Source organism: Paralichthys olivaceus, chromosome 6 (genome assembly GCF_024713975.1).
Source record: "Paralichthys olivaceus isolate ysfri-2021 chromosome 6, ASM2471397v2, whole genome shotgun sequence".
Classification (NCBI taxonomy): domain Eukaryota; kingdom Metazoa; phylum Chordata; class Actinopteri; order Pleuronectiformes; family Paralichthyidae; genus Paralichthys; species Paralichthys olivaceus.
The window spans coordinates 4,888,848-4,915,623 of NC_091098.1; the positions used below are offsets into that span (position 1 = coordinate 4,888,848).

General features: G+C 39.2%; 1 protein-coding gene across 1 annotated transcript in view; it reads left to right on the top strand.

Moving 5' to 3' along the window:
• ntsr1 (neurotensin receptor 1 (high affinity)) overlaps positions 1–24,717 on the top strand; it is a 49,674-nt gene extending 24,957 nt beyond the window's left edge. The window contains exons 3-4 of the mRNA XM_020089022.2: positions 13,384–13,468; positions 19,103–24,717. Of these exons, the coding sequence (XP_019944581.1) occupies positions 13,384–13,468; positions 19,103–19,358 (341 nt within the window). The 3' untranslated portion in view covers positions 19,359–24,717. The remainder of the gene's footprint in view (positions 1–13,383; positions 13,469–19,102) is intronic.
• Positions 24,718–26,776: the final 2,059 nt, after the last annotated feature.

Genomic DNA, 26,776 nt, shown 5'->3' on the forward strand with positions numbered 1-26,776 from the left:
CACACACACTATTTTCCAACAAACCCAACATCCTACATTAAATTTTACTTGAAGAGAGGAGTGTTTTAATGACTCATTTTGTTTTGCCTTTAGCAGTCCAGCCATTCAGGTTCAAGATCAATTTAAATCTATTTAATATTTCACATATTTGCCATTCTCAGGGAAACAGAATGCCATTTCTCATGAGCCTCAGAGCAAGTGTGAACATCACACAGGACATGGCCAAGTTTACATTAAATTCGATTATGTGATCGTCTGATTTTAAACCCTCTCTCTGAGGTTTAGCCCAGCTAACCTGCGGAATAATAACTTATTTCAGCTGCTTGTATCCGCGATCTAATTCTTTCAATCTCTTCTAAAAGCTCAGGAACTTTTGTGAGGGTCAGAATAATGATTGATCAAAGATTGATTAATCAAGAGGTTTCCAGCTCAGCTCCCTCCTCACCACATTGTTCGGCTGCAGTAATAATTCTGCTCCAATCTGCCTGTCAATTTCCTACTCCATCCTACCCTCACTTATGAAAACCTCAAGATACTTAGTCCCAATCTTAATATACCCCATCTCCCTACCCCTACCGCTTGTTCTTGAGGGGAAGTGGTTGAAATCCTCCCCTATGAATTGGGACAGCACTTCAAGAAGCTATTACGTCATCAGTGGTCATCGATGTAAATAGACGCGACAAACAGTGTTATTTACCATTGTAATAACATTGTTGAGATCTTACGTAAACCAATGCTGTTGCTTGCAGTGAGTAAAGTGTGGGTCTCTCTCCCATCTTGCCGGTGATTTGCAAGGCATTGGGGATTTCATAGCCCTCGGTTTGAAGTGTGGACTCTCTGTGCCCACTGTACACAAATGATGCCAAATACAGCAGATACACATGCGACCAATTGCAAGTCTCAGCTGTCAATCAAGATATTTCACCACCATTATCATAATATCCATTCATTCTAAATACTGCTTATCCTTTTGAGGGTCACAGGGGGACAGGGGGAGTTGAGGTGGGGTACACCCTGGATCGATCGCCAGTGTATCACAGGGCCAACATACAGGGACAAACAACCATTCACTCTCACATTCACACATACAGTCAATTTAGTCTCCAATTAATCTAATCTCCAATATGCATGTAACTACTTAAATGACAGAAACTATTTTTAAGGAATTTATTTGGTGTGCATCTAGATTTTTAGGTTCATGTCCCATTATCTAACATGGAGGAGGTAGGGTTTAGGAACTATACCTTAGCCAGCCACCAGGGGGCCATCAAGATGCTTTAGCTTCACTTTTTTAGAGCTGTCATGTTGTTGTCGTTCTACACAGACCCTAAGCTAACGAGAACTTTTTCCAGCAGAGAACTATGGCCTCATCCCATCCACTTCACTGTGTCCAGTTTGAGGCATCCCCCAGCTGTGCCTTGATATCCTATCCAATAATATCTCTATAACTGGATGGGTGACAACCTGGTGCATAACCACTGGCATTCAATAACAACACAGAACAAGAATAAAGACACAATTAACTTGTTCATTCAGGGATAAGATTTATTTTAGCCACGGCCTCTGAAACCCATATACCAAAATAACACCAACACTTTCCAGCACTGGTTACTGTTCCCTCAAAAATCTCCTCTGTCAAACAGATTGTTGGTAGACAGCGGTGTACACATAGAAGTTTAGCATAACTTAAACAAAAGATATGTACAGATTTACTTCAGCCTTCTAGGAACATTCACCGCCACACCATTAAACAATGCCACCAAAAGTTGTTGCTCTTTTTAGTACACTTTATCCCCAAACCGTGAAGAGCAGGCTACACATACAAACACAACCATTAAAACCCACTCCCTCCCTTTGGCCCTCTCGCCAAACCTACGTCCTCAAAAAACATGAACACGCTCTGACTGACAACTACTAGAACTGTGACTCACTCGATAACCTCTGACTATCGTCTCTGCTCCAGTGGTGTGTGTCTCTCTGGCTTGTTAAGACGGTGGTCAGTGAGAACGCGGGCAGGCGGACAGGTTAGTGATAGAGGGATGCACCAGCAAACTATTTCAGTTATAAGTCAGTGATTGGTTGTGTTAAAAACAGTCTTGCAAGGGCCACAGACATTGGCTCTTTTTTTTTTTAGATTAATGTATTTTTTGTTGATGGCTATCGGGACGTGAAGAAGACTTAAACGGGATTTCTGAAACAAATGAACAACCCTTCCTTTAAAGAGGAACAAGTAAATGTTCTTCTAATGAGTCAATTTGTGTCTGTTGAGTCCACACCACTGTGCAGAGGGAAAAGCAGATAACACACTCAGTCAGCATTAACACACACATTCACGCACGCATGCAAAAGGTTTCAGCTTAGCTCCATCAAACTGTCAATGATCTGCACTTCACTCATTCCACCTTAAAAATGATCGAAACCGTTGCATTCATCATTGTTATCTAGTCAGTGATGAAGTCGTAAATTCAATGTATGAGTTCATAAAACCGAACAAACAACACTAAAGTTCATCATGTTGATTCCTTTTCTATTCTTTGTTTTTTTTTCTTTTTGCTATAATTCTGAATTCGAATGGACATACAGCATAATAAAAGACTAAACATCATTTAATTTGTCATGCTTCTAATACTCCAATCATGTAACAGTCGAGTTACAAAAGCCTATTTGCAGTTTCAATATTTGACCTGAAAATAATCATCAAGAGAAGTTTTGGGGAACAACAGTTCATCATGGAATTGACAGACACAAAGCATCCTCTCCTCAAATGTAATCAGTGAATTAATGATATAGAATTGATTTAGCTTCAACAAAACAATAAATAAAACAAACAGAACATATTCAAATGGAGGGAAGATTCTGGGTCAGTATATAAGTAATAAACAGGATCAGATCCAGATGACTTGTTCCAGATTTTCTTCATGTTAAGACCAGATATGGAATTAAGTTGGATATAACATATACTGTTGGACAGAAACCAAGTCGTTATGTAGTAAAGTGCATTTCTTATTATTCTTATTATTGTCATTATAGTTTTTTTTTTTTTTGAGAAGGATCCTGTGTTAACAAAATGATTCCCTCCAGAAGTACAGGAATGTTATATCTGTCTGAGGAGTCACAATAAAACAGCTGATAACTGGACATATTTAAATTATTTGAAAATAATGATGTCTCTTTTACTCCAGGTATCTACGGGGAGAATTTTTTTTTATAAATTAAGGGCCAGCTTAAAAGCCTTTGTTTATGGACAATTTTATGGGGGCATTTGGCATTTCTGGCATTTGTAATAAAACACATAATGTCTTTCTATAATGATTCTGCTCTTATTGTTCTGACCTATGTTATTCTATCGTAAATTGAATTTAAAGTTTAATTGGATCAAGATGGGTCCAGTTTGCTCTGTGATAGTCCCACTTAAACCAGTCACTGCTACTTTAATTATAGGAAGTTATGAGATGATCGTGGTCTGACTGTGTCCAAAGTCTTTATCACACAGAGACCGACTAATCTGTGCTTCTCATTCTGTATTCATCAATTATGTAAGCCGAGTGATATATTGACCGGGATGGAACACAGATTTATTTGGCCTCTTCCTCTTTCGAACCCTATCAACTTCATCCCCCTTTTCTGTAACTTAAATTCACCTTCTCTTCGTGTGTGTGTGTGTGTGTGTGTCATAATCCCAATTCAGTGGGTCCAAATTAAAAACCCAGTTTTTCATAATTATGAATTATCTTTGTCCAACTGTTGCATCATTGACAATCCAGCATTAGCTATATAATGATCACTTGCACAATAAACCTTAGATCCTGTCAACATTAATTAAAGCTGTCCACAGTGAGTCATGGTTTCTAAAACCAGCCACAGATGTCAATAAAATAGCCACCTCACGCACTTTGACAGTTTTCTTTTCACTATGAAGCAGTGTGCTCATTGAGTCTATTTAGCACCTGCTGTGTGCTGAATGGACTGTTCACTGTGGAGCTCTGAGCTCTGGTGGATAGTCATACACTAAATTGACAAAGAATGACCTTTGCATTCTAAAAATGTCTTCTTTTTCCGTTTGAAGGATTGCGTCATCCTGGACAAAGTCCAGAGTCAGTGCATTACTCAATCTAGCTTTACATAAACAAATCAAAGGCCCTCGACTCCATAAGCTTTATAACCAGGCCCTTTACAATGGTTTACAGGAGTGCAGGTATGTTTTTCAAGTTAAAACCCTTATGCTAATTAGTTCACACCAGATACAATTTGAACATTCTTGATTACATAACAGTTGTAAACCGTAATATCAAACAACACATTCCTCAGGTAGGCATATAAACAGGTTTCTTAAAGTCATCATCTTCTTCTTCCTGCCTCATTCACACCCAGCGGAGTGGTACTGAGGAGGCTAAACTAGAAGAAACAAGCTGAGCAAAGGTAAAGCTCACACTGATTTTTAACATGAAAAATGTGGGCCGGGTGACAGTAACTAGTGTGGGCCAAAACTATTTTGCTATGTGGGGAAGAAATCCTATTGAGATAGGCGATCCAAACGTATATTATTATTTTGGTTAAGAGACCCCCATTGGCATAAAATTACATACGGTGTGTTTAATTAAAATCAAATATTAGGCACTAATCCATGACTATTCTCTGTGTCCACCTCTGGTTGAACACATTTGTATATTTGTGCTCAGGAACAGTTAACCGTTGAAATTGAAATGGTGAAATCAGGTTCCCATCATTAATAAACATGAATGGTAAAATGTACTTTATGAATCCATAAAAAAGAGAGGATGGCTCACCCTGTTTTTTTAGATCTATGTGCGCACACTATCATTTATAAGTATGCCAGTGTGATGACCAACTGATTTACTGGGACGGACAGACAGTGACAAATAGCAATAGGCAGAATGCTGAAGATGGAGGTGGCATGCTGCTATAGATTCCAGACAAATGAGTGCCCTGTCTGATACTCCCTTATTGATGGATTACAGTGGTTCATCCACCCACACACACACACACACACACACACCCTAACACATTTAAAACTTATAGCTCTGTCCCTTTACCATTGTGTTTGTAACTTGAACATGTCGGTTTAAGTATTCCTGTGCTGTATGTGTATCTGTTGGTGATGATAGTTCAAGGTAACAGATAGAAAAGCAATTGCCCTTTTAAGATGTGTCGGTATTTCAGTAAACGGTGCAGAAAATTATCCGACAACCTCAAGGCCTGAAAGTATTTGTTTGCTGGATGCAGAGTGTCGCCTAAAGAATAGCTGAGCTGTACTTAACCACCACTGTGAATCAAAACATTATCAAATAGTTACATTTAACTCCACGTTCATAACAAGCGAATGGAACATCTTGAAACCAATCTTGTGTTGAGTGAGGTGAAATCACAGTTTTGTTAGGTCGGAGTCAGATCAATCAAATATGCCTTCTATGGTGACAGACTTGAGTATAAATCCTGCTAGCATCTTATTTCTTGCAATATCAGATGATCCTTATATCGACAACTATTGGTGGAATTTCCATATTGTGAATTTCATTGATTATTGCCTGACTTCTCCTCCAGCCCTACACTTAAACCCATGAAGTAGACATTATGGTTTTGAGTGAAGTGCCTCAACAATCGACAGATTGTCGAATGTTTCAATCCATTCTGCCTGCCTTGTGGTTTGGTCTTGAGAAAGACACTTGACCTCCAGTTGCCTCTGACGGCTGTGCCTGCAGTGTGTGATTGACGTGTGATTCAGTCAGGGCTGTACATAGATGCTCTGTATGAATGTGTGTGAATGGCAAAACTGTACTGTAAAGCTCTCTGAGTGGTCATCAAGACTAAAGAAATACTACAGAATAGTGGTTCTCAAACTATGGTACGCGTACCAACAGTGGTACGCAAGCTCTCTCTAGTGGTACGCGGAAGAATCTCAAAAATATTATAATATCATAATTATAAAATTGACGGTTCAAAAACACTGCAATCTGGCTCCAAATGGGAACTCTTCGGAAGAAAAGAGAGTATCAGGAAGACAAAATTTCGAGCAGCCGTGTTGAAAGTGAAGTGGCCACAGATGGTAAACATGTGATAAATAAATATAAACAGTCCCTGGCTACGGATTCAGAGACCATGGACAGCTGCACAGCCGGGTGAAGGTGCACGGCTTTACAGTTTTTAGCGTCTGTGTCAGTTATTTCCATCTACTTTGTAAACTTGGAGACTAAATTTACAAAGTCTGTTGTTTTTCCTTAGACTGAGTTTATACATTTTTCCAATCCCACTGTTAGTGAGTGTGTGGGAGCGAGAGGAAGAGAGAGAGAGACAGAGAGAGAGGAAAAGAGCGAGCCTGACGGCGGATGAATGCTCTGCTCTGAATAAAGATTTAACTCATTAATAAAAGTATCAGTCTTTATGAGATCAGTGTTGACATCGTGGGGCGACAAACAAATAAACTTTTAGACCGTAGCGAGACATGAGACTTCAGCTGAGAGAGAGAGAGAGAAGACACAGCAGCAGCAGCGGAGTCTGTGTGTGTGTCTCTGGTCCTTTTCCCTCAGATTCTGGGATCATTAATAAACTTCACAATTATTTTATACAATCAACCGCTCATAATAATGAACTTAACTCGTGACAAACATGATCAGTAGAAGTTTCCACAGTAGAGTTTAGTTGGAGGAGGCAGAGCGAGATTTGACGGAGCCGCGTCTATATCTACACACCAGTGTGTGTTTAAGTGCCAGTTCTAGCTCTACACCTCTGTACAGCGTGGCTGTGGCTCACAACATTCAAAAATAAATCATTTTCTTATTAGGAATAAACCTCCCTCTTGCATGAACTGGCTGTAGCTGAATAGGTTAGGTCTGTGCTTCTGTATTTTAATGTTGGTCCTAACAGTGGTACTTGGAGAGCCTAATCTTTTCTGAGGTGGTACATGGTGTGAACAATTACTCATATTTCTCTTTGAGGATGTTGAATTCTCAAATAAAAAGTAATTTTTGCCATAAAAAATGATAATCTTTAATTAAACCTTTTAACACACTTGTTCAGGCAAACCTTTACAGCTATATAGTTCTCTCCTTTATCAACTTTATTGAAATAACTGAACTGACACTATTATTTTCCCCTGTACTCAACTTTCAACCTCTGCAATATTCTAAACTATTAATATATAAAGTATATGATATGACCTACAAAGATAACTCTGGTAACACATCTCTTAGCTTAATAAGGAGTGGGTTATTCGTTTTATTTAAAGAAGTAAACATTCTCTAATACTGTGCAGTACATTTCACAAAATTTAGGTAAGTAATTTGGTTATATTTCCAAATATTTAAAAAACTTGAGAGAACCAAAATGAAAAAAAAACACCTACAAAACATGGTCATTACTTCTTCCAGTAGATGTCCTTCACTTTGTACTGTCCAAAGGCTACGTGAGTGAGCACAGTCCAGGCTTCCATCCATCGGTTGTCCTTATTAAACAACTCTTAAACTTGTGTTCAGACCACTGCTGCGTCCAGCAGCCTTGTAGAGCTTCATCACACTAATGGAAAAGTTGTTGTCTTTGTCCAGTTCCAAACTCTCAGCAAGTTGCTCTCTAATGTACAGGTTGGGATGACATGGTGTAGATAATTCACGGAATATGAGAGACACTCGGTTGAATGTCCCCAGCATTGACATATCTTGATTGAGACATAACTCTAATTCTTGATATGATTTATGATTGACCCCCAGGCTCATTGCCAGCATCTAATACCATGTCAGTGAAAGGGTTAGCCAGAAGCCCAGGTTGGAGGTGTTTCACAGTCAAATAACAGTGTTCAACAACACTGCCAAAGGCACATAAGGGATTTGAAGAAATGTCAGGCACTTTTTTATATTAAAGATATTTACAGCTGCTATGTGAGTGGCACACAGTAAATTGACACTGGTTTCAAGACATTTAAACTTACTTGATGACCCAACACCTCAAGTGCTAAAAGCAGGGCTGTCACTCCCACCACATGGATCAATCGCTGTGCGTAGGGCACCAAGTGTCAGAGGGGGGCAATATAATTATGATCATCATCATAGTTGTCAAAATAATTCATAATATTAAATTGGTGTGTGATTGAGAATCCTCAGAATCAATGTTATCGCAAGACCGAAGAGGCACGCCTTCATACTGTAGTGTCCTGGCATGTAGTTGAATACATAACCCGACTTTTATTTAAGGAAATACAGTAATTATACCTGAAACCTTATGAAGCAGCTCCACTGCAGATCAGCAGCAGACACACCCCCGTCCACCGCAGCCAGTGTGGCTGATGCGTCAGAATGGATGTTGCTGGTTCTGTACTCTCTGGAGAGCTGCGCAGGCCTGCTGGGATTCTTTTCCCAGGGCTTGGTGGTGCTGTGTGCACTAGCTGGGGCAGTGGAGCTCCCTGGGTCCCTGCCCAGGACTGAAATCCAGAGTTGTGCATCTGTAGAGCTTCCTGCTTCCTGCCTGTTCTGTTGTGCAGTATATGCTGTCCTCTGCAGATTTTGGGATGTTATGTAACTTTTCTTGTGTTTTGTGCGACTAATTGTATTGTTCTCTTTTACTTATTTGTATTTATATTTATTTAATTTAAACAACAGTAGCAAGTTAGCCACATTGCTGATTAAAAAGTAATTCTTTGGTTTAACTTATTGAAGAAGGTTGCACTTTCATATATGTGTGTGTTGTGTTTTGCCTGTTCTGTAGTATGATATATACCGACTTTGCAAAGTTAGTAACATTTTGTGACATTTATGGAGCGTACCCTGTGAGCTAGTTCAGGAAGCCTGGAGCTGTGCTGCTCCAGTCATGTGACACACATCATTAGACATACATCATACTCCCCGCGATCATCTATTATACATGCCCACCTTATTAGGCAGCCTATTTAAGCAGAGAGAAATTTCCCATCAACCCCTTTGCTCGTACTGCTGCTGCAGTATCACTACCAGTTGCTTCAGCCCCTCCAACACCCCAACAACCACCTGTAGCCTCCAGGGGGGGGGGGGTTTACAAGTATTTCCCTGCACTCCCATCATATCTGTGTAAACATATCAGGGAAGTGATTGAGTCAGAGTCTAGATGCCAAACACAAACTATGTTGTACTGCTGCAATAAACAGTTGAATGTGAGTTGTCTGACTGAACTACAGTTATGTGTCTTGCTTGGGTGACAGCCTTTTCGCCAAATCTCACTGCACTGAAGGAGTTGCCTTGTTCCAGAGGGGTCTACTATGACCTAGGCCCGAACCTCCTCTTCCCTGTTGAACATGGCCCACAATGCCAGCATGCTGGAGCGCTGCTTCTGTCTGTTGAATTGTTTCTTTTGGTGTCCATTTCCATCCTGGTGTCAGGGATGGTCCAAAAGCCTGTATGTAGCAACATTGATAATTCAAATATATTTCTTTGGTTTCTTTCGTCGAATAAGATTGCACGTTCAAATACTTGTCAATCAATCAATCAAATTTTATTTATATAGCCCATATTCACAAATCACAATTTGTCTCACAGGGCTTTAACAAGGTGTGACATCCTCTGCCCTTAACCCTCAACAAGAGTGAGGAAAACCTACACTGTGTGAGTGTGTTGCTGTTTTGCATGTTCTAGAGAGTTATTATATACTGTCTGCAAAGTTTTGTGACATTTCTTCAGTTGTGTATGTTTGACTAATCGAACAGTTCTGTTTTTTTACCAATACAAATATTTAAACCAATAAATATTTAAACAAATATTTGTTGTTATCTTATTTTTATTTTTTTTCGGGGAGGCTAGCAGCGGCCCGGCAAAAAGTAAAGACTGCAAACCAATTTCAGCTTTATAGAGTTCTTTTGTGCCCACTCAAGGCAATCTGAATACTGTTTAGCCACAGAAAATACAGTGTATTGAATATAATGCAAAGTGTAGTTGGAGCCCTGTGAGTAAGATGAAAGAGAAGAAGGAAGAGGAGATGGGAAGAGAGCACCTGAATAAATCTAGTAAGAAACACCAGAAAGGAACCATTAATTTGAGCCATTCTCTGCCCAAACTGCTCATTCTGTCTGGATGAGAAGAGTTGCTATTTCTAGCTCCTTTGAGACACAGGTCAGATCTGCCACTAATGCCTGTTGTGTGCCATTTCTCTTGGGTTATGGATTTCTGTGGAAGATAGTTTCTGTTTTAAAGGTCCAGTGTCTAAGATTTACGTGAAAGGGATTTTTGGCAGACACTGAATATAAAATAATCCTAGTGATGTTTTCACTTGTGCGTTTCATCTAAATTGTATGAATTGTTGTTTTCTTTACTATGGAGAGGACGCTTTATATTTAAATTACCTCTCTGTGGAGGCCACCATGTTTTTTTACTGTCGATCAAACTTGACAAACTAAAACCTTTAGAGTTTTCATGACAACTGAAGTTCACCACAGGTTCTCTTACATGTTGGGAAGGGGAGGGTGAGGTGAGGAGTATACAGGTACAACATGCAACTTCACCTCTAGTTATCACTAAATTCTACACACTGAACCTTTAATGAGAAATGCTGTCATGCATGCAGGCATCTGAGTTTAAATGAATTCTAATAGACTTCATGGGTCATTTCAGCGGTCAAAGGGAAAAAACTGTCTTGCACCTGCTTTATGACAATGCAGCATATAACAGCATCCTTTGTGAGCCGTTTGAGTGTTGGAACACAGAAAAATATTTTTTTTAAATAAACATTTTGAAGAGAAATTTTATGCATTCAAAAAATGTTTTGTTATAACAAACAAAAGTCTATTCTGTGATCAATAAATGCATTTGCAGATTTGCCCGAAGTCTGTTTGTGGTCACGGTGCTGACTCCTCAGGCGTTCAGCATGACATCCTACAACTTGATGATTCAATGGTCAGATTTGTTGAAGTTCTTCAAACCGTTACGCACATTTTCTCTGATTTTGAGGTAACTGATATGATCAAACAAGCCCCTGCTATTGTTGACTTAGATCCACATAACTACTTTTTTATTTTAAAAATACAACAACTCTGGTTATTCATCACATGAAACCCTTCCACAAGAAAACAACAGATATTAGCCTCGACTACCAGTGTAGAATGCAACATGAGCTGTGTCTCAATTCAGGGGTCTCATTCTTTGGAGGCTGTATTTGGAGACCGATTACGTCACAATGGTGCAGACAGACTGTCCCAATTCAAAGGCTCTTCAAGAGCCGTCTGACAAATGTGTTCTTCCACCCCCAAGCAACAAAGGATTCTTCTTGATCCACCATATTCCATGATTCATTGCACTTCTGTAATTAACTCTTTTTCAAAGAGGTAAGCAAGGCAAGAAGAATGTATTTTTTTAAATTCTATTCAACTGAACAGCTAACAGTACATATTTGTGGCAACAGACTCTGCCACTGGGGTCTCCTAACAACTTTATTAAGGTAAATTGAAAGGACAAACTAATATATCAATCAAAAGTTAAATTGCCCACTAACTTTTTCAGGTATTGTGATTCGTGGCAGCTCAGCTCTCTCAGTCTCTACATGTCTCTCATTCATGACTCATTTCATGTGTCAGTCTCTCTTCTTCATGTGTGTAAGTTTCTTCCTCCTGTGTCTTTCAGCTCAAATTTTGTTGATTAGAGGTTATAAATGTCGATTTCGATTAATTTTTGGTTAATTGCCCAGCCCTAGTATGGATGTAGCCTTACACCCCTCTTTCAAATAGGTAATTTTGCACCTGGGTACTAATTAAGATTAAGATTAAGATTAGTTGTATTACATCTTGATGAGACAAGCAGCAAAACTCCACCACGAGTTTGAATCATTAGCAACCACAACTGAGAGCCTTGGAAAGGTCTGTATTCTCTGAATGTTTTCGACACCTTTTCAGTTTGGTTCCTGGCTCCAGACTTGATGTACTGCTGCCGGTTATGATTTAATTTAATTGTACAGATTTGTTTTGAAAGGAAGAACATTTACTGAGATGGGATGGCATTCATCTGTCCAGACATGGGATAAACTAATTTGTGTCAAATGTTTAGGGAAGCGTCACCTCATTTATCTGACTGACACATACAGTCCCTCTGCTATTCCTGTGTCCATCAGCAACCAGTCCACACTGCATAGGGCTGAATCTAATATGACGAATATAAATCATTCAAATGTCAGTTGCAGGCTCAATTCTATCAGGTGAATAACAATTCCGGACACTGTCCTCATCAAGATTCCCCATTCTCACTCGTCACTTCCTCTGTTAAACATGTCTTTTAAATGTCAGATCTCTGTCTAACACTTTAATTTGTCTTGATTTTATTATGTCACATAACATAGAGTTTTGTATGATCACTGGCTGAGCCTGGAGGACATTGTTCCTCTTATCTTAATAAAAAAGAGACTGATTATGTATCAACACTCCACTCACTATTCCACAACTGCTGTGTTCCTACCTCTCAGATAGTGGAGGGCTCTATCTCTGGTTTTTGGAACAGACACCTCATGCCTGTGGTGGTGTTCGACAAGGGAACATTTTTGGCCCTTTATTTTTATCAGTCAAGACAGAAAGTAGAAGTTGGACACCACATGATGTCCATGCAAGAAAATGGACAGGAAAGTTTTCAAGTGTCTTTTAAATTTTTTTCATAGGAACATCTAACCAGCTGACAACCTCCTTTTTGCTCGATTGCTTTTTTAAAAATTCAACAACTCATTTTTATGTGTCTTCTGTCACTTTAAAATTATCCAGCAATTTTAAAATGACGAACCTGATACAGTCAGACTTTTTATAATATTCCTTGATGTGCTGACTCTGACTCCCCAGTTCCACTTCCAACATTAACAGTCACACAGTTTGAAACTAATCTCTTGTCTCAATTATAAATTGTGTTTTATTCATTAATAGATCTTTTTAATGGCATTGCATTTTGACTCGACAAGGACAGGTTAAAAATCATTTCATTAATAATGGCTTAGTTCCAAAAAGTGTTCCAATGAGTCATGTCAGGGAGCAAACCTGCACAATGAGGACACAGCAAGGAGCCTTTGAGGGACCTAAATCCTGTGATTCTGAATCGTATCATTTCCCCCTATCATGCCAAGGGTTCCAAAAGTGTCTGCACCTAACAAAGTAATGTTGATGTTTATCTCAGAGGTCAGGGTTTAGGTTTTATTCCGATTTTAATTATGCATCAGAATAAAATACAACACAGTTCTCTTGTTTAGGCCATTGCACACTATCTTTCTCTTACATCTTTTACAGATGTTATTCATCTTTGTTGCATCATAATCTTCTGACCATTGTGCACAATTTACAAATACAGCTATTGAATTATTGTACCAGTTTTATGCTTTCAGTGCATATTTGCTCCGACTGTAACTGTCTTGCTTTATTCTTTTGGTGTCTCTGTCTCTCGTGTGCAGGAGCGGTGGTCATCGCGTTCGTGGTCTGCTGGCTGCCCTACCACGCTCGCCGCCTCATGTTCTGCTACATCTCTGACTGGTCTGAGTGAGTAATGGTTCCTCTCGGTCTCTCTTGCGGTTGAACCTCTAGGAGTTTGTTTGCTCACTTGATTGTTGCAGAACAATCATGCTGCATGCATACATTGACATTCACATGCACATTCAACACACACATTTTTCGCTCATGTGCACAAACCCCTAACGCACAGACACACACAATCATTGTAGCCATCATTTAGAGGTTCATCAGTTAAGAGCGCCTGACAAAGAGGAGCAGGGCCGATACATCTTCCTGATTAGATTGCTTTGATTTAACATTCTCATCCTCTATAACCCTCTCACTGATGCATCCTCGGTTCCTGGTGTCTTGCAGACACAGTTTCAGTCTATGAATGTAATTGCTGGGAAAACCTCTTTCTTGGACTCTCCAAAAAAAATACAGGAGTAGTGATTCATATCTGACCAGTCTGCCAAGCTTACATTACATCCTCCTCTCATTTGCAAACAAAGACAGAAGAAGAAAAAGCTGCACTTTTGGGTTTACTTGCGTTTTGCTTGGTCTCGTCTTCACCATAGAGTAATCTATATAGTAATGTCCACAGTCAATTTGACCACAAAGAAAAAAAGGGAGTAAAGCTGTTTGTTTATTCTTTAAATATAAGAAAAAAATATTTAAATGTACATTTTTAAAGTTAATACTTTGTGTACACAATGTAACTGATTCAAATCACACCACTAAATCTGTGTGTGCCATCATCCAAGTGTAAAATCAGCAGGCCCAATCATGTTGTGTAGGCGAAGCCATACAGTGCACAAGCAAAATACTTCTCAGCAAAGTTGATTAGATGGAAAGCAAGAGGCAAGTTATCTCAGAATGTCAGTCAGCTGTTACAAATGCAACTGTGTATTATTTGTTACTGTTATTATTTGTTATTACTACATAGTATTTGATCCACTGCGGGGAAAAAAAGACTTTCAGTATCATTGTAGTGTTATTATCTTTGAGTTGGTGTTTTGGATCAAAAAGCAGACACAGAAAGGGATTGGTTGTGAAAGATAAGTGGTTTAATATGGAGCTGGGGTAAGTGACAGGCTGGCTGAAGATGAGCAGGAGACACTGTGAGCTTGAGATGAAGCTTGAGATGAGTTGAGTTGGAAGGCGGAGACAAGGAGAGGAACACAAAAAACAGGGAAACGCTAAAGTAACGGTGACATGTAGTTCATTTTTAAGTGAGGAGAATTCAAACTTTGTCAACTTTGACTTGTGAGACTAGAAAGCCCACTTGAGAGAAATGAGAATTCTTGTTTTAGACATGCATTATTGAGCAGAAGTATCTGTAATCATTTTTTAATCAGAAAGAAGTTATGTTTCAGATTAAATCATTTCATTTTTCTTTTATTAAGGGTTTCAGTTCTTCATCTGTGCCTGAGGAGGCTGACTGAGCTTTGAACTTATCTGCCTGCTGCTGTAGATGAAAGCTTCTATTCATCATCAGTTAATATGCACGTCTGTATATTTGTGCACAGAATCTATTTCTTATTTCATTCTTGCAAGGCAGGAGTGATAATCTTTGTTGATCATTGAATTACACTGTGAGACACTTTGAAAGCCGTTCTTCTAAATCTTCTGAGCTTTAGGCTCCAATTTACCTTGGAGGCAACTCAATGTAGTTACAATTATTTCCATTAAATATAACCTTTTTTTTTTTACATCACATCAATAGAAACTGCCATTCAACACTGCAAAACATGTGATCCAGTATTGTTGGTGTATTTTCTGCATCCTGCCTGCATTGGTGAGGAAAGGCACTGTTATTATTCTCTCAGCATGTTGCCACAGGCATCCAAAGCCCTGCAGGATACAGCATCAGCACGAGTGTCATTAGGACAGCGTGAGTCAACTCCCCTGCAATAGTGAAGGACAACCCTTTTTCTGTTTTGCTACATTTCAGAGATGCACTGCACGGTAAAGATCAGCAGTAAAATAAGGTCGCTTGGTCAAATTTGCATCAGAAACTTTCCATTTTTGTGTCTTCTGCTTTTATTTTGAGGTAATAAATGAACCTGGTGTGTTAGATCAGGGTAAATCAAGTGCTGTTTGTTCACTTGAGTTAGTCCAGCTGTTAAAAACAGCTGCTCAGGGATGGACAAACCTCATCAGGCCAGTTTATGAGTCCAGTTTGTTGGGAAGGACTATGGCAAATGTGCAGTAACTGACAGTGAAGGAGGGGGGGTGTTTTTTTTCTACAGCATGTGCAGCCTCTGTAAGCAATCAGCACACACACGTAATGCCATCTGCACCTGCTACAGTCACCACAATAGTATATTTTCATACATACTAAGCAACTGCTAATGCAATTTTGAATCATTTTTTTCAAAAGGTGATTAACTGATTACTTCATTACTTCCACCTTGACACGTACTGATCCTGCTCTGTGTCTCAGTGAGTGTAGAGACTGGCCTCTAAACAAAGGGTCTTAGTATGTTATACAATAACAGAAACAGGGCTCTGAATTCTGAGATTATGTGTGCAAACCGAGACATGGTGTTGCATGGGATTTTGACGATTTCTTGCCAAAAGGTGCCCGGTGCAGATGGATGTGAGTTGGTAGCAGGAAATAACCGCTCAAGTATTTTTGCTTTTCTTTCCCAGTAATAGCAGTCCTCTTCGGTCAATTCCTATTAACCAGAGGGGATCAGCGTGAAGCTGCCACAAGAGGAAACTGACTCAGAATCATCACATGTGAAAATACTGCACTTGAAGCACACGGTCTGCCAGATTTTTCTGCCCAAGTCAGGATTCTACCTCAGCAATGACTCCTGGCTCATGTGTCATCATCCATTACATAAACAGAGTCCGCAGAAATACCTGAGTATATATAATGAAAAGGTCACATCTTATACTATTCCTGTTGTCCCTTTCAATCCTGTCCTCATTCATCTTTAATGTGTATCTGTATGCAGGCAGACACACATCATTGACTTTCTGCACACTTCAATGATCCTTGTCCACTGTGAGAGCAGAAAAGATCAATACACCGAAACCAAGTGAGATGATGCTCAGGAGTATCTTCACTGAGTTAAGATTTATTGACATGTTATGACTTTTTCTTTTACCTTTAATGTGTTGCTGTCTTATCTCACCGCTTGTTTCTGTGATACATATACTCTCCATTTAACGTCCGTCGATAACTCCTCTGACTGTGCACTGAAAGTAATACAGTGGTGTGTGTTCTCATGAGAGACATGGTGCTCAGATTATCCATGAAGAGATGCGAACATGGGCACTAAAGGGACATATACACTTCAGTATGTTCCCTGGGAAATCATCTGCTCTGGTGCTGCACCAATGCACTTATCTGTCACACTGAACCTCGGTATCAATATCCACTGTATATCCTGTTTTGACTTCTTCACACATCTGATCAATCTTGTGAAACATATTTTTGTTTTCATCGATAGAGCTCTATACATGTGTGTTCTTCACCGGAGTAGGGTTGGGTATCCTTTGTTTTTTTCCAATACCGATACAAGATTTGCTGCAAGTCCCAGTGCTGGAATCCTTTTTGCATAAAATACAGACACACCTTAGACTGTTTGGTTGTAATTTGTCTTTCGAGGTGGTTACTAGCCGTCTGTAGGCTAATGTTACGTACTGCCAGAGAGAGTGTGATGTAAACTTGGCACGTGTGGTGCTGTTTATGTTGCCTGTGGGCAGGGCAACTATTTCAGTACAGAGCTCAGGCACTGACATGAGGTACCGGAATCTGTGCTGTGATTCAGTCTGATAGGTACTGGCTGTGTAGGAACCAGTACCAACTCTACAGTGGAGTGTAGATTCCCGGTCCTGATTACGACTGAATTGACGTTTTGAATTGTCTGTTTATAACAAGGCACTCAGGCTGTTGGAATCTGACATCATTAGTCATTGCTTAGGCCACTTAGCACTACCTATTTGTCTAAGGCTCCATGTTGTGATGTTTGGCAGTCTGGACTGTTTCCATCAACAAAACTAGACTCTTCAGACAGAGACAGGTAACACGAGACCCCCCTCTAGGATTTTTCTCATCATGACCAAAGCACTATTCCTAAAGAAATATACAAATGCCTTAAAAAAAAAGCTTTATCTAATAATAATAATAATACATTTTATTTGGAGGCACCTCTCAAGTCACCCAAGGTCACCTTACAAAGAAAATAAAAGATTAAATGATCAGAAACAAAAACAAAACATCAACATTAAAACAAGTGAAACACAGTGTCCGGTTATAGGGAGTATGCCAGTTTAAACAGGTGGGTTTTGAGTTGGGACTTGAATGATGTGATGGAGTCTGACTGTGTTATGTGTGGGGGGAGGGAGTTCCAGAGCCTAAGTGCTGAGCAGCTGAAGGCTCGGGCACCCATGGTACTGAGGCGTGACGTGGGGATGGTTAGCAGTCCAGCAGAGGTTGGGCGGAGGGTGCGGGAGGGAGTGTATTCATGAAGGAGGTCGCATAGGTAAGTGGGGGCTAGGTTGTGGAGAGCTTTGTAGGTGAGGAGAGGGTTTTTGTAGTGGATGCGGTATTGTACAGGGAGCCAGTGGAGTGGGATGAGAACAGGGATGATGTGGTCCGATGATTTGGTACCGGTGATGATGTTGATGAGTTTGGTGGGGAGTCCGGTGACGAGGGCATTGCAGTAATCGATGCGGGATGTGACAAATGAGTGAACCAGGATTTCGGTGCTGGATTGGGTCAGTGATGGGCGGTGTCTGGAAATGTTGCAGAGGTGGAAGAATCCAGTCCGAGTGATGCTTTGAATATGGGGTGCAGATGAAAGGGTGCTGTCCAGAATGACACTGAGGCTCTTGACTTGGGGGGAGAAGGGTACAGGGAATCCGTCCACGATGATGGGTGGAGCTGGGGTGTGTTGTGATTTGGCGAGGATGGATTTGGAGCCGATGAGCAGCAATCTAGCAATATTAATGAAAGTGATTCAGAAGTATAGAATAGCACCTACACTGAAACGTAAGGGCTTCTCCCCTGGGCCGTGCCCCATCAACTTTTTGCAAAGGTCAGCTGACAAATAAACAAATAAAAATTGATAGATGAAAACATGGATGACCACAGGGTGAGATTTTATTAGAGTAGGAATTAAAGTTGACATTTATAGAAAGACTACTCTACTGTTATCGATTTAGCTCTATCTAAAGTCATATTCATAAAAGGAAATGGCACAGAATAAGAAGATATTATTAAAAACTATTAATGGCTCTGCTCTGTAACTCTGCTGTTTAATGGTATCTCATCTTAATTTGCTGTAACTCGTCTTATATCTTTTTTAATTTAAGTTAAAGCGAGCACAAATAATTTAAAGTTTAAATGTTAATGATAAAGTGGATCAGTCATCTGGCTGCAGGTCACCTCACGTCTGTATTTCAATGGTAGATTTCCTGATATTTCAGTCTAGTTGAATTAAGTTGCAGTGGGCTTTGGCTCAAGGGGAGAATTTCCACAGATTTTAAGAAAGATTACGTGACAAAAAATAATTCAATTTTTTTACCTCAAGTCAAAAATGCAGTAAAATTTAAATTTACTAATATTGCATTCGTGTTTTATATGCAACATATTTATAATGCTGTGTTATAACAAATGTTAAAAATGCAGAATAACATTAGTGCTCTGTTTGTGTCATTTCACAGTGACTTGTATGACTTCTACCACTATTTCTACATGCTGACCAACGTCCTGTTCTACGTCAGCTCGGCCATCAATCCCATCCTCTACAACCTGGTGTCAGCCACCTACCGCCAGATCTTCTTCTCCACCCTGCGCTACTTCTGCATGCCCTGCCAACATAAGCCCAGGAGGCACCCCCACCCCCTGACCCGACACTCCATTAGCATCTCCAGCAACCACACCCTCTCCACCAACATCATCAAAGAGACGGCGTACTAAGTGACATGGAACACACTTTGTCTGTTTTAGAACCCATCACGATGTGTTTACTGGTCCGACTTAAAGGAAATACTGTTACAATGCTGGAGACTGTGCAGTGGCTTACCCAGCACTGGGACCACCATTACTGTCATGTGGGTCAAATGTCATTTCATTTCAGACTTTTGGTTTTACACATTTTGGTTTGAGGTGTTATTTCCTGATTAAGCATAACATGAAAAAAATGACATAAACAGAGTTAATCCTTAACATCAAACTGATATATGAATGTTTTATATAATGTTTCTATATGTACAAAAATGTTATTGGACCAGTCATTCTCACTTGCTTGGTGCTGAACAGTAGAAATTACTGTTTCAGTGTCTTCAAGAAAAAACTTTTAAAATTCTCCTGAAAGTACAAAAAAATAAGAATGGCCTCCGGCAAAAATTCTTTAAAACTTCTGATGTAAGCCTCTGTGTAATTCAGGATGGGAGGTGTAGGAAGAATCTTTTCCATCTTCATCCCTCCCTTTGTTTTATCAGGATTGTTTTTGATCAAACATGTAATAGTTTAGAGGGCATGACCAGATTATGCTTATATGAAGACGATCTGGCAGATTATCTTTAAAAACTGAAATATGAATACCATGGTATTTGTAGAGTAAAACATAAAACATAACATAAACATAAAAAAACTGAATTCAGAAAATGTGGCTGTAATTTCAAATTTGTATAAAGAAAAGTATTCATACAAATCAGTGGTGACCGTGAGGCACAAACAACATAAGGTAGAAATGGTGTTCATTTTGCCAGATATTTTTAGTTTCAGCTTGATCCTGAAATAAATAGTCTTAAGTTAGATTCAATCAAATTTAGTCAACATCAATATTTTGAATCAGTTTTTAGTCGACCAAAGCTGAGGGAACATTGTCTTGTCTTAGAAAAAGACCAAGAGTCATCATTTAGTCAAACAGTTTTTTGGTAAGATTTCACAGAACTGGTTGTCAAAGAGGAGGCTGCAACACAGTGGCAGGGGCTACAATGTAATCTTATGGGGCAAGTGCTACTGTCCATGAAATGTCCACTAAAAGTGATTCTTTTTCACCAATAGTCTAGCAACACTACACGTGCTTCGACAAGAAGTATTACTCAACCTTGCAGCATCTAGTTGTCCCTCCTCTGCTTGTAGCCTCTCTCTCTTAAATCACTCTTCAGTTTGAAGGGGCTCTTTGTCAGTACACTCAGGCTCAAACAAGTAGTGACAACCATTGGATTAAAATGCTTCACTGACATTGTCCACATCAGGAAAAGATTCAGCCAAAACAGTTTCTCTTTGTAAAATCCAAACTCTCTCCAACTCTCTTTCTTACTCTCACTTTCACTCATATCACCACCTCCTTCCTCTTTCAACAGACTTGAGAGTGAGACTTCTTGTTGAGAGAGACAATGTTGCCAGATTCTTAGCAAATACCGAGAACAACAAATCGAGCATTTTATTGGAGGATAAAAAACCTCTTTGTTTCTTTTAGTTAATTTTGTGGACTGTCGCAGTTGCCCCATAAGATTACATTGTAGACACTGCCGCTGTGTCGTGGCTGCCAGCGGAGGCAAACTACTCGACCGATGACAAACATTTTTGTCAATACCATTAATATACACTCACACACATATATTAACAGAGCCCAGGTTGAAAAATACAAGAATTTCCCTTTAAGGGATGGTCGCAATATCAATCAATCAGAAAGTAACAAGAAAAAAGAAAGGTTTTCACAATTAAAAAGAAGCTTGTTCAACAGACCTGCAATAAGTCCTGTATTTTTGTCATCCTGTTGTGTTGTTCTATGTGGTGATATAGTTGTTTTGTAACAGTGTTGTGTTTATGATAAGTAATTTAACAGTAGTGCTATGACAAAATGTGTTTGTAATCTCTTTGCACACAAAGCAAGATAAGAACCAGACAGCTGCAGTAACTTCTACCTGACATTATTGATCCCAAATCAGTCTCCTATATTATGTACTGTGCTTTTTAATAACCAATATATGTCACAAATACACTACATTTACCTGTCATAGATCCTCCTCTAAATCATCAAGAAGAAATGAAGTTTATGGAAATTTTGTTGTGTAAGTTGTCTAACATTTCTAGTGACTCTCTCCATCTGCCATTTAACAATGTCCCATTGCTGTAAGATGTATTACAGTAGATAATTACACCACTGCTGTTAAGTAATATGGCTTTCACAGTAAAGAAACATTGTATTATATGTTATTATTAGTTTATATCAGTTTCTGTGTATTGCACCTAAAAGTGTCTTTTCAAGATTGTAGTTTTCTTCTAACGATTTTTTAGCTGCAGATTTTCTCTCCTCACTTGTTCTCTCTGTGGAGTTATATTTGAAGTGACTCCAAAAGTCCACCTGTTTTGTCACGGCCATTAATTCTGTCCCCTTCACTGTGTGTACAATGCACATTGGGTTCCCAATTCATGCTTCTGCGTCGAAGCTACGCCATAGCCTACGCATAGACACGTACCCTACGCAAAGCCTTACACCTTACGGTGTAGCATGAATTGACGGAGCATGAATTGGCCTTAAGCGCATCGCCAGGTCCAGTTTAGCACTGTTGTCAGTGTGTTCATGTTGCACTTCTTTTGATATAATTGGAGCACACAGAAAGACAAATGTGCATCAGAGCAATTCAAAGAGAGATATTTAAATTAAAAAAATGTCTGTAATGTTTTTTGAACTACTTTTTTGTCTTGTATTTTTAGTTAATGATATTGCATGTTGATATGTTCATTGTTTAATGATGTCAGTGCCGTCGCAACATTGTCTCAGCTTCATCATGGTAAAAAATCTTGTGAGTTTTTGTGAATGCTGCCAACACAAGCTATCAATGTGATTGTTGCATAGACACAAGGATCCTAATGTTGGGCCTGTGGGGGCAGAGAAGCTCCTGCTCTAACACTCTGGCACCAGCAGCTGCTTGAGGAATCAGTTGGCAGGCTGAGATATGGGGAATCCAATTTATACAATCTGGACTTTTATTCAGCTAAGCCACACAAAGATTCCTATGGGGTATTAGATAATTGTTACCTTCACATCCATGAGCTAGCCACAGCATTTTGAAAGAACATTTTCAAATGCACAGGAGGGTGTTTTTAATAATAGTCTCATCTCAATGTACAATTGAAATACAATCAAGTAGCTGACTCTCTACAAATTATTATAATAAGCCCAGTGCACCATCCCAGTAACCCTAGTAATTGTATCTGATTTTGCATCTCATGATTTATACCCAGTGTCAGTGTTCAGTGCCACAGCAAGAACTAATGTCCCCTTTATTCAGTGAGGCAAAAAATAATAATATGGTGGTGGAGGAGGCCCAGGACCTTTTAATGTTTGTCATCTTTATTAACCGTAACCATCATCATTCCAAATTTTAAAGTGTTGTTAAGGTTTATTTTATTTGCCATAAACATGGTCAATCACCCAACCTTGACCAGTGCCTAGGCTTTTAGTTGCTTAAAAAGCTGTAGTATGCTTAAAATAATTTTTTTACATCCAAATGCATTGAGATGAAAAGGCAACTGTCGTAGAGAAGGGGTAAGATGTCCTGATCAATAATGGTGTACACCTACAGACAAGCACTTTTATTGACGAGAGGTAGTTCTTTACCTGGTGGTGAGAGAACCAAGGCTCTCACTCAATGTAGAAGAGAAGTTTATATACATTGATTTGCTACAAATGGAAATCTATGGACTTCATTATGAAAGGCTGTAGCAATGATAGAGCAGTGGAATCATTCAGATGTAATGCTCTGAGGGGATACATTTCAATAGCAGCTTTGCTGTTTGCCAAGTTAGAGACCAAAGCTTGTGTATTCAGAGTCCCATGACAGAGTACAGCAAGTCACTTCAGCATTGTTGATCATGACCTATTCAGACCTGCAGTTTCATTTAGACTCAATGGTGTGAAACTTTTAGAGAACACTTACACTTTGATGCTACTGTCAGCTTGTCATATAATTTTCCAGTATAATTTTGTACCGGGCGGCACGATGGTGCAGTGGTTAACTCTGTTGCCTCACAGCAAGAATTTGTTCACGTGTCCTCCCTGTGTTGGAGTGGGTTCTCTGTATACTTCAGTTTACTCCCACAGTCCAAATACATGCAGATTGGGGTAAGTTTAATTTGCCACTCTAAATTGTCTGTAGGTGTAAATGTGAAGGAATGGTTATTTGTCTCTGTATGTTAACCTCGTGATATGCTGGCAACCTGTTGCAGGTGTATCCCACCTCCTGCCCAATGTCACCCTCAAACGATAAGTGGTATAGGTAATTGATGGATGAATGGAATTTGTGCCAATTAGCACTAAAACAAGTATCATGGAGGCTAATGGTAATTTTGACCTGAGATGGTGTTAGATGAGAATTCTGGGAAATTCCGACAGTTATTAAACAAAGGTCAATACAATTAATGTGGAATCATCCAGGTAGTTGTTGAGATATGTCAGTCTGGACTTAAATTAACCTAAAGGGGGTTAGGGTTAACCCAACCTTAACCCACTGAATCAACTCACAGATGGTCAGTACCATCCACAGACCCAGTTGATAGCACTAACGATGATGAAACTAAAAACCATAGGCTACTTACATTAAAATGCTTTAGTTGTGCAAAAAGATTTGCAACAATTTCACTTCTTTCTGTACCTAGCACCTATGTATTACAGTAATGTTTGCCCACTGAATCAACAACATACCCTTGCACTTTAGTTGAACTGTAATCAATACTTGACACTCTTGCCACCTTCACAGTGCACATCACAGCAGTTACTTAGCGAAACAAACTCAACCTCCATGTTTTATTTTTATTCTGCGATGACTGGTCATTATTAATATTGTGTACATAGTAATTGTTGGTGACAGTAATGTGCTGTGCTTTGTGTTGGTTGATGTAGCTGTGTTCCTGTACAGCGTATGTGTTTTTAATCTGTTGAGCCACTTTACTGTATATATTCTCTTTTATTAACTTCATTCAGGCCAAACACTTAAGATTCCTTTTCCCACAGGTTCACCAGACAGCTAAACTGAATGGAATATATGAAAAAAATACTGTATATCCCTTTAAATGGACAAACTATTCCAACTGCATATGCAGTAATAGTGATGTTCTCTGGACTTGGCAGTACAGACCTGCACATGGATGTATTATGAGTTGAATGTGTTCACTGTATTTAAATCAAAGGAATATTTTTGCTTATTTTGCTTGATTCAGATCATCTATATTAAACTGTATATCACATGTTTCTCTAGTAGAGGTATTTTATTTCATTATAAAAAGAATTATAATAATAAAGAAAATGATGTTCTGGCTTTGATGTTTGCAGGATTTGTCTCATCTGTCTTATTCCTGCGTACAGTGTTTCATACACACACTCATACACACACTTGTGTCTCCATGACTTTAGAAGACATTAAGTTGTCTTACTTAGATTTTCTGGAGATTTACTCTTATCTTAACCATAATTTATAGTTACCTAACCCTAATTTTAATCAAACTTTACCCAAACCTTAATCTAAACATACTATAATATTAAATGTAACCATACACTAGCTTTAACACATGTCCTGGCCTTAAAATTCAGGGATTTACATTATGGAGAAAGGACTTTTGTCCCCATGAGGAAGACAAGTCTCTGTACTGTGATTATGAAAACAGAGTTCAGTCCCCATAACATTAGTAATCGCACACACTCACACACGGCACCTAGCAGAACGGTGTTTGACCTTTTGTAAAGCGCACTCATGACAATTAATAGCTGTAGGCTTAAATAAAGATGTCGCTCAGAGAGCACAAGCGTTTCGCCTCAGAGGGTCGACCATATCAAACAGGCCACATGTCTCACTAAAGATGATATCTGAAGAATAATGTGTGATATTACAATGTCCCTCGTGGGAAATCAAACCCCTCAGTGATGTGTGAAGAAAACATCCACTTTTGTGGCTGATGTTTGTCCAGACATAAAGAAGAGGGTAGATACTCTGTTGGCTGAATATAAGATGACCCTCAGGCTTTTCCCCAACTGAGGAACAGCAACAGGCCTGACCAACAAAACCACCTACCAAACAAAGATGGGGTAAAGTCCATTCGTTCTTGTTTCTGACCAGCCAGAGAAATGTATTCTCACAACTAGCTGGAGAAATATATTTTCACCGCCTGGACCAGCTACGATTTCAATGTTATTACTGTGTTCTAAATGTAGCTGCTGATGACTGTTATCTGTGTTCCACTGTGCACAAGTGATTGACAGCTGCGTACATGTTTCAGAGCAAAACATATGCCACTTCTAAAAAACAAACCTCTTGAATCAAACTGCAGGTGACAGCAGTGAAAGCAAGGTTGGGTGTTCTGTGTCGTCTGTAACCCTGAGGCACTGGAAAGCTCATTCTCTGCCACTTCAGAAAAAAGAAATGCTTTACAGTCCTTATATAGGGTTAGGGTTAAGCTACTGTTCCTAAAAAGGTGTAGACAGGTTGGATATACATTTTCCTAATTCTCTGACACTGCTACAAATCTGCTATTTGATATTTCCAAACAAGATTATGATCAATAAAAAACATTATATCCAGCAGTTATCTCAGATTTTATGTGTGAATGCATAAAATGAGGGACATCTAGCCACTCAACAAAATCACGAGCTGTCCTGGCTCCTAAATGGTGGAACGAGCTCCCTATTGGCACCAGGACAGCAGAAAGCCTCCACATCTTCTGCCCCAGGTTAAAAACACATCTCTTCCGACAACACCTTGGTAAAGAAGATGATGGTCTAAAAATAAAAGAAGTTACAATAAAAAAGTTAATTTGCATTTACATGTTGCACTTTGTAGTTTGGCTTTTTAAAGCTAATGTACTTCCGTGATTCTTGCTGTTCTTGGTTTGTACTCTCATGGTTGAATGCACTTATTGTTAATCACTTTGGATAAAAGTGTCAGCAAAATTATATGTAATGTAACATAATATGCTGTATACAGTATGTGGTAGACTTCTGGGTATTTTTTCTATTGGACATGTGTGTTCGATTCTGGGAAAGGGAAATTCATGACACAATTCGTGCAATTATAAAAGTGCAGAGATTGTACAAACATAATCAAGGCACTCAAAACAAAAAGGAATAGATACAAGAACATTTTTACCTATTTAGAAATAATCCTGGTACAAAAAGGAAAACCGAAGTATCAAAGACTAGTAAATAGTATAAGGGTCTGCAGAACTGGATGACCTCTTAATGTTTATGCAGCTAATATACACTTGTAATAGTGCAGTGGCTTCACCTCAACACTATATTGCACTACAACAGGAGCTATTCTTGCATTTAGTGTAGCCACTGTTTATTTTTTTTATTCCATTTGTATTTTTTTAGAACGCCTCTAAGTATT